Source organism: Tachyglossus aculeatus, chromosome 4, assembly GCF_015852505.1.
Source record: "Tachyglossus aculeatus isolate mTacAcu1 chromosome 4, mTacAcu1.pri, whole genome shotgun sequence".
In the NCBI taxonomy this organism is placed as follows: domain Eukaryota; kingdom Metazoa; phylum Chordata; class Mammalia; order Monotremata; family Tachyglossidae; genus Tachyglossus; species Tachyglossus aculeatus.
This window is the reverse complement of record NC_052069.1, coordinates 74,783,239-74,797,692: the sequence shown is the minus strand read 5'-3', so window position 1 is coordinate 74,797,692 and position 14,454 is coordinate 74,783,239. Positions and strand designations below refer to the sequence as shown.

At 41.4% G+C, this 14,454-nt stretch overlaps 1 protein-coding gene across 8 annotated transcripts in view; it reads right to left on the bottom strand.

The window, feature by feature from the left end:
• The window catches only part of SYBU (syntabulin), a 105,982-nt gene that overhangs the window by 45,298 nt on the left and 46,230 nt on the right, over nt 1-14,454 (bottom strand). For all 8 annotated transcript variants that reach the window (XM_038745313.1, XM_038745316.1, XM_038745312.1 and 5 more), the window contains one exon: nt 2,807-3,004. In XM_038745313.1, the coding sequence (XP_038601241.1) occupies nt 2,807-3,004 (198 nt within the window). The remainder of the gene's footprint in view (nt 1-2,806; nt 3,005-14,454) is intronic.

Genomic DNA, 14,454 nt, shown 5'->3' with positions numbered 1-14,454 from the left:
TCTTGCCCCATCATATCTCCCCACTCAACAGCCACTTCAGCATTTGGTTAATCACACCTTTCTCCCCCAAAGCACCCGTAGACATACTTTTTTACTCCACTGCTTCCCCAATCTATAATTTGTTTCAGTATCTGTCTTCCCAGATAGATCGTAAGCTCCTCGATGGCAAGAAGCATGTCTACTAATTCTATTGCATTCTCCCCTGCACCTAGGATAATGCGCTGCTCAGCGTAGGTGCTCAATAAATACGATTGAGAGTATACAGGCTCATTAATCTCAATTTTTTTTAGAACATTATTCTTCCACATCAGCACAATCCCCTCTCTTAAAGTTACCCTAGTTGGCCTATTTATTTCAGGACAGCACTGCCCTCTCCAATACCTCACCTCCTCCTCTCCAATACCCCTCTTACCTCACCTCCCTTCTCTCCTTCTATAGCTCAGCCTGCACCCTCCGCTCCTCTGCCGCTAACCTCTTCACTGTACCTCGTTCTCGCCTGTCCCACCCTCGACCCCCGGCCCCCGGCCCTCCCCTGGCCTGGAATGCCCTCCCTCTGCCCATCCGCCAAGCTAGCTCTCTTCCTCCCTTCAAAACCCTACTGAGAGCTCACCTCCTCCATGAGGCCTTCCCAGACTGAGTCCCCTTTTTCCTCTCCTCTTCCCCATCCTCCCTGCCCTACCTCCTTCTCCTCCCCACAGGACCTGTATACGTTTGTACAGATTTATTACTCTATTTATTTTACTTGTACATATTTACTATTCTATTTATTTTGTTAATGATGTGCATCTAGCTTTATTTCTATTTATTCTGATGACTTGACACCTGTCCACATGTTTTGCTTTGTTGTCTGTCTCCCCCTTTTAGATTGTGAGCCCACTGCTCGGTACGGACCGACTCTATATGTTGCCAACTTGTACTTCCCAAGCGCTTAGTACAGTGCTCTGCACACAGTAAGCACCCAATAAATACGATTGAATGAATAAATGAATTTATATTTAGAGTTGTGTTTAAACACTTAACAGAATGATAATAACTGTGGTGTTTGTAAAATCCTCACTACATGGCAAGTAAGTACAGTACTAAGCACTGAGGTAATAATAATAATAATAATAATAATAATAATGGCATTTATTAAGCACTTACTATGTGCAAAGCACTGTTCGAGGTGCTGGGGAGGTTACAAGGTGATCAGGTTGTCCCACGGGGGCTCACAGTCTTAATCCCCATTTTACAGATGAGGTAACTGAGGCACAGAGAAGTTAAGTGACTTGCCCAAAGTCATACGGCTGACAGGTGGAGGTGCCAGGATTAGAACCCACAACCTCTGACTCCCAAGCCCATGCTCTATCCACTAAGCCATACTGCTTCTCTGTTCCCTGCCCACTAGGACCATATTCACTAATGGAGGGGAAGAAAAATGGAAAAAAACACAGCTACAGTGGTCAAAATAAATCATAGAATTTGATAAATACATATTTGCCAGACAGCATCCTTAACTCCAGGCAACATTCCTTTCTACTAAAACAAAATCTGGAGAAACAGAGTGGCTTAGTGGAAAGAGCACAGGCTTGGGAGTCAGAGGCCATGGGTTCCAACCCTGGCTCTGCCACTTATCAGCTGTGACTGTATGGGCAAGTCACTTAACTTCTCTGTGCCTCAATTACCTCATCTGTAAAATGGGAATTAAGACTGTGAGCCCCACGTGGGACAACCTGATTACCTTATATCTACCCTAGTGCTTAGAACAGTGCTTGGCACATAGTAAGCTCTTAAGTACCATCATTATTATTATTATTAAAACCTTCCTGCTTTTCTCCTCTGTTAAAGCTAAAATACTAATATAGATCACACCAAACCTGAAATATTTTCCCCACATATCCCCAGGTGAGCAGCTTGCTGTAAACTGTAAGCTCTTCATGGGCAGGCAACATGTCTACCAAAACCTTTTATACTGAACTCTCCAAGCGCTTAGTACAGTGCTTTGCACACGGTGTGTGCTCAATAAATATGACTGATTGACTGCTCTGATTGGGCACAAGCTGAGACCTGCATCATCTTGCCATTGCAGTCCTGGGAACTTACAACTTACCCAGGGAATGTCTGGAACCTCTAAAATGTTTTGTCTCAGTCTCTGAGATTGAGTCTCAGGTTTAGGCACGAAGATCCTTTCAAGACAGACATACTGCTATTTCTAAAACAATAAACATAATTTGTTTACAGTTTAGAGAGCTTTTAAGTAGTGTTAGAGTTGATAGTTTTTTTGTGAAGTGCTTCATCTTGTTGACAGCTTTTCTGAACATAACTTATTCCCTCTGATCTCATAACTTTAAGAAAGTATTATTTTTATCTATGTAACAGGCACTCTCTAAAGATAGGCACCTTAGACACCCTGTCATTTCATGCTATACAGTCACTTTACACGGTGCATTGAGTTACCTCACTACAATCATGGTGTCTAGACTTAATGACACTGTCAGTCAAATGTGTCTTTTTTACTGTTAGAGTTGATTTCCTGCAATAATTCCTTCTGTTACATTTAGTTCTCGACAGATAATGGGAATATAACCTTCTTCTTGTTACTTATATTGCAGTATGCTTAAAATCTTACCAATTGTGGAAATCCAAAGGAAAAGAAAGGCAATTTTTAAAAACTCATTTCTTGCATCTTTGTCTAAAAATTGAGTATTTATGACATTAGGGATAGGGATAACATGATAATAGCATCCACTGAACTTTACAATGTTAATATAAATATGGCTCTAGGCTCTGATGGAAGAAGAAATGACAAGTAGGTAAATGCATGTACCTGGCTTGACAAGAGTCGTCTTTTGATCCTTCTTATGTCGACCTGGCTGGGAATTGCCTTCCACCACTGCTCCAATATTAATGTTCTTTCTGGTAAAATCTTCATCACTCCCAGGGCAAAAGCCAATTGGACTAGTCCCAGCTTCAGAGGGAGTCTTCACAGGAGACACTGATTGGCTACTAGGACAGCCAGTGTCATCTACAGGAAGACAGGAATGATACACAAGAAAGTTAAATGGGAAGACCATGAGACTCAGGCAATCACACAAATACACTAGTTAGAAATAACTTGAAAAAACTGGGAGAAGACAAACGCACAGTCACTGAGCCAAATTAGAATGCTCTTGTGTTCATGCTCACAAAAGTCAATAAAACAGTGAAAAGTAGTTTTGGTATCTAGGCAGGTTAAAATTCAAACATTAATTTCACATGACTGCCATTAAGAAATGTTTTGTAGATCACTGCATTCATCCAATATTTCTGATGTTTATGTACTTTACATTTTGATAAGGAGTTTTTTCATTTTTCAGGAAAAACACAATGTTCACTCTAGGTATTGTTCATTCAGTTACATTTGAAGTGACTTCACAAATTCACGTTACAGCTTAAGATGAGCATTCTTTCAGCCCACTGCATAATATTAAAATAATTACTTATAATCTCTTTGCTTCTAGTTGTAATTTTCTTTTGGGGAACCTGGGGATCCAACTCTGAGACCAAAGGTATTATCTCCTCCATAAGGTTGCCATATTAACTTCACCCTCACAGCCTTCTAGGCAACCTTTTCTAGCCTATCACACCTTGGAGAAAGACGGGACCTCAAAGTGAGCCCTTGCGTTTGCTCCCTTTAATTCACCCCGCCTTCTGCCCCAGAGCGCTTGTGTACATATTCGTAATTAATTCATTTATACTAATATCTGTCTCCCCTTGTACACTGTAAGTTCCTTGTGGGCAGGAATATGTCTATCAACTCTGTTACATTGTACTCGCTCAAGCACTTCCTACTGTGCATTGCACACAGTACGTACTCAATAAATACTATTGATTGATTAATTGATTCCTGTTGGCATGTCATGGCTCCCCAGCCCAACCCCAGGACCTAATAATGTTCTTCCACTCCTTGCTGGTCTCTGGCCTCTTCCCCAGCTCGAGCAAACTGGGGCCTCCTGTTAGTTCCAACGTGCCCAGCTAGCCTGGCAAGAGCCCTGGAGACGAGGCAGGTAACCAGGTTTACAGAGCACAGGCCTATTTTTCAGATGCTCTTGGCTTCAGGGGCTCCTAGTCTCTGCTGCGGCTTTGACTTAACTCGTCCATCCTGGGCCGGATATTTTGGCTACTACCACTTGACAAGTGGTGGCAGAAGACAGAAGAGGCAGTATGGCAGTAGGGTGTATCCTCTCCCCGCTCTGACCACCCTCCACCCTCTTTGCCGTCTCTCTCCAGCGCTGTCCAATTAAGGTTGTAAACCTGTTTCACTTCATTTGGCCATAATTTTGGTCACCAAAGCAGAGACTGCAAGGGTTAGCCCGACAGGGCTCCTAAGCATGATTCAGGCTGTCCTCTTACCCCAATCAGGACACACCCCTGAAGTCCTGTGAGTCCAAGATAGGCCCCCTTCCTTCTCCCCTCCTACGTTGGCTGGGACTTTGCCACACCATCCCTCACTATAGACAGTTGGGGGTGAGGGCTGTCTGCCTCTCAGAGTCACAGCCTCTGAAAGTTGGTCCACCCAAATTCACCCCCACACTCCAAATGAAACTCTGATGTAGATTTTTAAAAAAATGATTGAAGAAGAAACATCATGCCTTTTACAAACACAAATCAATGGGAGGGAGAACTCAATTTCCTCTGAGATCCATACTGATCTCTTCTGGGGAAGAACCTTGCAAGAATAATAATAATAACAAACGGTGGTATTCGTTATGTGCTTACTATTCATTCATTCAATTGTATTTATTAAGTGCTTACTGCGTGCAGAGCACTGTACTAAGCACTTGGGAAGTACAAGTTGGCAACAGACAGAGACGGTGCCTACCCAACAGCGGGCTCACAGTCTAGAAGGGGGAGACAGACAACAAAACAAAACATATTAACAAAATAAAATAAATAGAATAGTAAATATGTACAAGTAAAATAGGGTAATAAATCTGTATAAATCCTAAATCTGTAAATCTGTATAAATCTGTACTACGTGCCAAGTACTGTATTAAACACTGGTGCTGATAAAATGTAAACAGATTGGATACAGTTCCTGTCCCCCATGGAATTCATGGTTTTGTGGGCAGGGAATGTCACCATTTATTATTGCACTGTACTTTCACAAGCGCTTAGTGCAGTGGTCTGCATAGTAAAAACAACTGAATGAATAATAGGGAGCAACAACAGGTATTTTACCCCTATTTTACAGAAGGTGTAACTGAGGCTGAGGCACAGAAAAGAAGTGACTTGCCCAAGGTTACAGAGCAGACAAGTGGTGGAGCTGGAATTAGACCCAGGCCCTTCTCTCAGACCCATGCTCTTTCCACTAGTTCACGCTGTTTCTCATCCCTGAGAGGGCCAAAGATCAATGAACGAAACTTCCGCAGTTCAGGGACCCTACATTCTTGACTGAGTTCTAGCACCTACAAAAAACCCTTGGCCTCCCAAGTCCAAAGCCGAAGGAGATATTCTTAGAAGCAAAAAATGAACCCCAAATTCATGACTGATATATGTATATATGTTTGACGTTACTAGGTTTGTTTCCTCTTGGTTATTCTTTTCTCTTCTAAGATGCTAAAATCCAAAATACTAAAATTAAACTCCAAATGTCCTTGCAGAAACTGGATTTTCATGAAGTTGAAGGGATATAAATGCAATGTGTCAACTGTAATGGCTAGATCAAGACAGATAAACTCTAAAACAGAACAAGATGGACATGACCTCATAATTTTGAGTCAGCTTCTCTTTAAAACCAAAAATGATGGATAATCACAGGACACTAGATTGAAAAATTCCTACTTTAAACATAAACAGCACATGGAAAGCATTTTTAATTATGTGAATTTTTGAGATGGTTGTTGAAATGTCTCTTGCTGAAGTATTGCTATGGCCTCTCTGGCCTAACTAAACCCAAATGACTGCATCCTACATTTTGAAACATAACTATTGTGGGAACAAAGTGAACTTGGCAGGAATTGAAAATGAGTCGCTTCTACTCACTTCAATCTTATGAACTTTAGACACATCAGTAAACAAAGAAGTCAACAGTTTGCTGAATTTTAACTTCTGTTCCTGAAAGTGAATGCTGTTATTGTTCTCACTCCTGTTATGCTTTTCACTGAAGCTTTTATCAAGTTATATTGTCTGGTATTTTAGTCTAGTCCAACACTTTGAATTATGTACAAGATGGTGAACAATTGCGATTCTGCAGGCCTACTTTATGTATAAGTGTCTATGCTTTCCAAACATGGCTCACTTGAATGCCATGTTTCCTGGAAAAACATTCATGTGCAAACTAGAACTTAAGTTTACCATGTACAGGACTCAACAGTTCTGCAAACATACATAGTGAATCCACAGGAGCTGATTCCCTTTTTATCCTCATTTTATTTCCACATTTCTTACGGTTCTCTACATGTTGAAAACATTTAATATACAGTAAGTAGTAATACTGATACTAATTTGAGGCAGGAGACAAAGTACTGGATCATTTAAACAATGATGCTCATATGTAAATACATAGCACAAATCCACAGGGTCAAAGATATGAGAAGCATTAATTCACTCAATAGTGGGCTGGGAATTTTTAGCTCTGCACCTTCCCCAATAGGAACTACTCTTTCAGACAATTTTTATTTTCCTGTCTCGCTTTCAAAAGTTCTTTTTTTCTTTAAACCTGTCTCTGACATGTGCCATATGTTGAAAATTAATCTGCAATTTGGATTTATTTAACTGCACTAGATAATTACATTATTTCTAAGCATCGACCTAGCTCTCAAACCATGGCACAACGAACGCCAGGCCTGCACATACAGACAAAGGGGATTTGACGAGAATATTACTCACAAACACTGTGACATTTGTCTCCTCTGGCTGCAGTTCAAATAAAATTTAAATACTCCCCAGAGCCTCAGAAACAACAAAGCACCATTTTAATACCCCTAAATCAGACTAAAGTTCTGCAAGCTGAAATCATGGCACCAGGACATAGCATTTTGTGTTCAGAGTATCTGCTTCTACATGTGGGTACCGGCGAAAGATCTTTATATTCTGTGTAGCTTTGGAATAAGCTAACAGTATAGCAGATCAGACAGACCTATGCTCTAATTCATCACCAATGCTCTATGTTCCTGTAATCCAACAAAGCTATGCTCAAGGCAGATATCCAGAATGGGTTAATTACCACGTAGTTTAACTGTTTAATCCAAATGCGGACAAAATATAAGGAACTCACTGACCTCAGCATCACAAAGAGTCTATCTAACTACGTGATCACTGTATGATTTTACCAGTAACTACATATGAATTCCACAGAATTCCACAGCATTACTCTCCCTAGACCGTATTTCAAGCAGGAGGGCTTTACTTTAGTTTTAGTAGTGCTATGTTCCCAGTTGGTAGTTGATAAATGCTTCTTGATGACAAAGCATTGGATTTGGATTGATATTTGTATATCTCCCTCCTTTGCCAATTTAGTGCCTATTTACCAGCCTCCCAATAATACCAAAAAAATCCCCAAATCCTGAAGGATCTTATTTGATTTAAACCTCGATTCTAAATTGTTGGGCAACACCAATAATAAAAGTGTACTTCTTTCCTGAAACATCAAAAGGGTCCCTTTTCAAATGAGGCTACTCACTGTTCTTCACAACAACTGGAAACGCTCAAACCCAGAGTGAAAGCATAGGGTTGGGAATGATCCAGGTTCTGTGGAAAGAAAACATTCTCCCTAATTGTAACCCTGTAAAGCAGTAATAATTAGATCTGGAAAAGCTTACAAAGACGGATTTTTTTAAAAAAATCTGTCACACTTACGATGACAATAGTGATGTTGATAATGGTGTTTGGTAAGCGCTTTCTATGTGCCAAGCACTGCTCTAAGCATTGGGGTATATACAAGATATTTAACTTGGATATAGTCCCTTGCCCAGATGGGGCTCACAAGTCTGAGTAGGAGGAAGAACAGGTTTTGAATCTCAATTTTACTGATGTAGAAACTGAGGTACAGAGAAGTTAAGTGACTTGCCCAAGGTCATATAGCAGTCCAGTAGTGGTCTAGACTCCCAGCCCATGCTCTTACACTAAGCCATAGGAAAAGTTCGAAATAGCACTAGATTCACATTCCCCAACTATATGCATCCTCGAGGTTAACAATGACAAAGATTCAGCAGAAGAGAGATAAGACCCAATAGTTCAAACTAAATAACATTAGAGGCCCTTTCCAACTCCTACACTGTTTTGCAATTTTTCCACTTACATATTCAGCTTAGATGAAGAGCAATCATTCTTGGTATGCCAAAATGAAAAACAAAGGAAATCCTTAAAGACAAAACATCCCATAATGAGTAACTCATAAGATTTTTGGCAGTTAAAAAAACAAACATTCACTAGCTCCTCCCCTCCACCTCCTGGTTCAGCATGTTCAATTTGCTATGCACATCACTACAAAAACCTCTGCATTCCAAGATTCCACTAGGAAAATAATCACCACCTTTTAAGCAGTGAAAACCCCCACAAACCACAGAAGGCAGCATTGCGTAATACAAGCCAGGCATTAAGGAAGGGGGGAAAATGTCACTGAAACAGCAGAATCTGATTCTAACTTGGCTGATCACATTTTAGGACAGATGACCGTATGTCCTGATTTGGTTGAGAAAGTCCCCAAATTTGGGATTTTTTGGACATCCCATCTGGTTGATTAAAAAAAATAGCTGCAAAATCCTAGCTGAGAGCCCCTTGTGGACTTGATACAAGAAGGTAATTTTTAGCCTGCCCTGACTGCAAACCTAGACCTGCTTGCGGGAGGGGATTTTTGAGTCCCTTTTCTGACATGGGCAGAGTACCTACCTGAACCCCATAGCTAGGTCAAAAACAGGAGTTGGCACGCATCCTCTGCTCCCCTAAAGTGCAGGGCAGAGAGTAGAGGGGCCAATTTCTGGGAGGTGAGCACTCGAAATTCATCCCACCCCCTTAGACTCTGCATTTCTTCTACTGTAATTTATTAATGTCTATACTCCCCTCTGCACTTTAAGATCTTTGTGGGAAGGGACCATGTCTACAGTATTGTACTGCATGATCTCTCTCAAATGCTTAATATACAGTACTAAGCACAGGATACAGTATAAAGAGAAGCAGTGTGGCCTAGTGGAAAGAGCCCGGCCTGAGAGTCTGAAGGACCTGGGTTCTAGTTCCGGCTTCACCACTTGCCCGGGAGTCCGGCAACCTGGGTTCTAATCCCATATCCTCCACTTGTCTGCTGTGTGAATTTAGGCAAGTCACTTAACTTCTCTGCGCCTCAGTTTCCTCATCTGTAAAATGAGGACTAAATCCCATTCCCCCATACCACATGGGACAGGGATTATGTCTAAACTGATAACCTTACTCCAGCACTTAGTACAGTGCTTGGCATATAGTAAGCACTTAATACCATAATTATATAATTATTACTGTAAGCACTCAGTAAATACCAATGATTGACTGAGAGGACAAATTTAAAAACTTGGAAAAGCAGCGTAGCCTAGTGGAAAGAGCCCGGCCTGGGAGTCTGAAGGACCTGGGTTCTAGTTCCGGCTTCACCACTTGCCTGCTATGTGACCTTGGGCAAGGCACTTCACTTCCCTGTGCCTCAGTTACCTCATCTGTAAAATGGGGATTAAGATTGTGAGTCCCACGTAGTACAGTGTCCAACCTGAATATCTTGTATCATGGGTTCAAATCCCTGATCCTCCGTTTGTCAGCTGTGTGACTCTGGGTAAGTCACTTAACTTCTCTGTGCCTCAGTTACCTCATCTGTAAAATGGGGATTAAGACTGAGCCCCTCGTGGGACAACCTGATCAACTTGTATCCTCCCCAGTGCTTAGAACAGTGCTTTGCACATAGTAAGCACTTAGTAAATGCCATTAATGTTATCTATCCCAGCACTTAGAACAGTGTGCCTGGAACATTATAAGCACTTAGAAAATATTATTAAAAAAAAATAAATTAGTCCTCAACTCTCCTTTCTGGACCACAAGTGGGCTCAGAATGGGTATCTTTTAAAGCAAAAGGGACCTTGATATAATGAGATTATATAACTGTGGTAATGGTGTCCTAACATCTAATATGTTCTAAATGAAGGGAAGTCGGCTATTTCACAACCTTTCATGATTTATTCATCCTTCTTTCAGAGGCTTTATCTGCCCAGTTCAGTAATTATCTACTGAAGGAATCTGACTTGTTTCTTGGAGATGAAGCAATTAGTTTCACAAACAACTGAAACTCCCATTTGCTTCTTTCATTTCTACTTATTTGATAAACTGTCTCACTGGTGGCATAAGCAAGTCTCCTTAGATTTCTTTTTCTCAGATGTTCTCTTCAAAATGGAGGCAATGCCTACTTACTGTTTATCTTCCACCACTGTGTTCACACAGGAGATGATTAGCAGTCTGAGAGGCAACTGAGGTAGAGAAAAGGTTTTGTGTTGTGCCAAGAAAGTTGTCTAAAGGTACTTGGGAGATTTGCTCACAGAGAAGCAGACAATGAAGATGGGAAACTTGATTCAGTCATCAGAACATCCTAAGGCATTTTATCTTATACCAAGTTGGAAAAGTGAGCATATCTAATAAAGATCTACGGTTTGATTTGTACAGACTTTTGTGGATAACTGGAACCATCTTAAATGCATTTCCTTGTTTTAGATTTTGAGTTCCTAAAAGAAAGAAAATAAGACTAACTCAGTACAGCACAAGGTTCGATACAAATGATGATTTCCAAGAAATGAGGTTCAGTATAAACTGTGAACTCCCCTCTCCACTCCATAAATCAGAACCTTCCAGTCTCAAAACAAAACCTAGCAGGAACCAGAGACAAATCTCTCAGAAGCTGACTTCTGTGGTAGGTAAGGGCAAGAAGGGTTTGTCACACTGCTAGAACACCTAGCCATAATTCCTGCCAGGTGGCAGTGGTTGGCTTTCACTTTCAGTTTACCTTCCCACCAATAAGACTCGAGAGCACAGCAAGAGATTAAGCAGCAAATAGAGTTCAAACAACTCAGGTTTATGATGGTATTTATTTAGCACTTACTATGTGTCAAGCACTGTTCTAAGCACTGGGGTAGATACAAGCTAATCGGGTTGGACACAGTCTAATGCAGGTTCATGCTGTGTTCTGCTTAAGTATACTCTAAATACACACATTTACATAAGGGGGACACAAAAGCCCCCATAGCTTTGTGAAGAGAATGCCACTCCCTTCAATCCTGTAAAATAAGAATCATGAGATCCTATGTGATGAGAAATATTTCAGGAATGGGAACTTCCGTATTGTTCTGATGGGAAAAGATATCAGGCTACAGGTGCCGGTTAAGAAGGTCACAGGTAGATGGTATCTACTACAGAGTCAACCTGAATTCTGATTTTGTGTCTGACAGACTCTGGGTAGTAAACGAGAAGACCGTACTAAAAATTAAAGACCTCTCAAGTTAGCCTGCTAGCAATCACTTGGGAAGCAGCATAGACTAGTGGAAAGAGCACAAGCCTGGGAGTCAGAGGACCTGGGTTCTAATCCCAGCTCTGTCACATGTCTGTTGTGTGACCTTGGGCCAGTCACTTAACTTCTCTTTGCCTCAGTTTCCTCAATTGTAAATAGAGGATTCAATAACTCTTCTCCCTCCTACTCAGACTGTGACCTCTACATGGGATGGAGACCGTAACCAACCTGATTAACTCGTAGCTTTACCTCTAGTGCTTACAGCAGTGCTTGACACATGGTAAATGCCTAACGAATACCAGAATCATTATTACTATGGCAAAAATCAATGTGAAAATGAGTCATTTGCTTCCTTACACCGCTAAGATGAGGTGTGTCTCATCTCACATGGGACTCACAGCCCCAGGAAGAGATTCTTCTTCAAATGCCATCGAATCGATGGACACACCCTCTTTAGAACGTCCCATCTTCTGTCAAAAAGTCGTTCTGGTATGTGTATCCATAGAGTTTCCTTGGCAAAGATACAGAAGTGATTTACCACTGCCTTCTTCCCACATGGAAGAGATAGAGGGGGAGAAACGTGAAGAATGGAATCTAGACTAGGGCTCCATAAGCAAACAAAGCCATGTGAGGATGGGGGTTTGGGCATACATTGAGGATATTAAAGAAATTAAAGAAAACAGAAGGGAAGAAATGTGGCCCCCTGTTACTTCTCACCTTTCACTCTACCAGGCTGGGAGAGAACTTCACTTTTTCAAGTTCAAAGTGAACTTCACTTTTTGAGAGAATCTGCAGAAAGTACTACGGGGAAACCTTGATAAACCTCTCCCTTACTTCATGCACCATGGGATATCTTGTTTTCTGGAATCAAAAGATAAAACCATAAGCCTTTCTATAATATTAATTCAAAGGCTGGAAACATTTCTTAACCTTGGCTTCACTGATGCTGCCCTCTCCTGGTTCTCCACTTATCTCTCTGGACTCTCCTTCTCGGTCTCTTTTGCAGGCTCCACCTCTGCCTCCCATCCTCTAATTGCAGGAGTCTCCCAGGGCTCAGTTATGGGTCCCCTTCTATTCTCCATCTACACTCATTCCCTTGGAAATCTCATTTGGTCCTAAAACTTCAACTCCCAAGTCCATGTGGATGATTCCCAAATCTACCTCTCCAGCCTCGATCCCTCTCCTTTCTCTGTAGGTTAGCATATCCTCCTGCCTTCACATCTCTACTTGGATGTCCCACTGACACCTTAAAGCAGCATGGTGTAGTGGACAGAGCACATGCCTGGGAGTCCGAAGATAATGGCCTCTAATCCCGGCTCTGCCACTTGTGTGCTGTGTGGCCTTGGAAAAGTCACTTCACTTCTCTGTGCCTCAGTTACCTCATCTGTAAAATGGGGATTAAGACTGTGAGCCCCATGTGGGACAGGGACTGTGTCCAACCTGATTTCCTTGTATCCATCCCAGCACTTAATACAGTGCCTGGCACCTAGTTAATAATAATAATAATAATAATAATAACAATAATAATAATAATAACGTGTAAAACAGAACTCATCCTTCCACCCACACCATGGCCTCCCAGTCTTTCCCATCATGGTAGACAACACCACCATCCTCCTTCTCACAAGCCTGTAATTTTGGCATTTACTTCAACTAATCTTTCTCATTCAACCCACATAGTCAGTCTGTCACCACATCCTGTCAGTATTACCTTAACTGCATCTCTAGGATCCACCCCTTCCTCCCCATCCCAACTAGTACCACGCTGATCCAAGCACTTATCACATACCACCTCGACTACTGCATCAGCCTCATTGCTGGCCTCCCTGCCTCTCCCAACTCCAGCCCACACTTCACACTGCCACCTGGATCATTTTTCTTCAAAAATCTCCAATAGTTGCTTATCCACCTCTGCATCAGGAGGCTTTAAACTCTCCTCGGCTCTCCCCTATCTTGCTAATCCCCGACTACAACCCAGCCTGCACACTGTACTTCTCTAACATCAACCTACATACTTACTGTTACCTCAATTTCATCCTGACCCCTTGCCCACATCCTCCTTCTAGTCTGGAATTCTCTCCCCACTCAAACCCAACAGACCACCACTCTCTCCACTTTTAATCACATCTTCAAGAGGGCTTCCCTGACTAAGGCCTTATTTCCCTTATTCACCCTCCCTATTCATCCCATGCCCTTAAACACTGATATTCACTGCACCCCTCCAGTCCCAAAGCACTTATGTACATATCACTCATTCATTCAATTGTATTTATTGAGCATACACTGTGTGCAAAGCACTGGACTAATATCAACATAGGACACAATCCCTGTCCACAGTGAGTTTATAGTCTACAGATGAGCTTAATCTAGAGACAAGCGTATATCCTGATACTCTCTCATTTTCTCTATCTGTAGTTTATTTTAATGTCCACCTCCCTCTCTAGACTATAAGCTCCTCATGAGTAGGGAATGTCTCTCAATTCTTTTGATTTTCATTTTCCAAGCCCTTAGTTTAGTGTTCGGTACACAGTCAGTGCTCAGTAAAAATCACCAATTGCTAGATTGGTTTACCTACCATGTGAGACAATCATCATCTTGCCCTGAACAGAACTGTTTCTAAAGACTCCATCTTTGGATAATAGTGAAAAATTGATTCACGATCTATCACCTTCCAGTGAGGACATTTTACCTGTGTCTACTGGATTATCTAAATAAATAAAAGTAAAAAATCTCAATCTTGTCCTCGGACACATCAGTCTGTTGGAGTCAATTCCCCAGAGCAAATCTGCATATGTATTTTCTCTCAAATTTGTTCTCTATTCAAGATTTACATGTTTTGTTTAGGGGTTTCGATAGCTTCATATTCAGAGCACTTAGATCATGTGTAGCAATGTAGTAAAGTTTCACATATTCTTTAAATAAGTTTCCTAGGAGGTTCTTGGTATTCATTGCATAATCACAGTTCAAGATTGACACTGAGCATT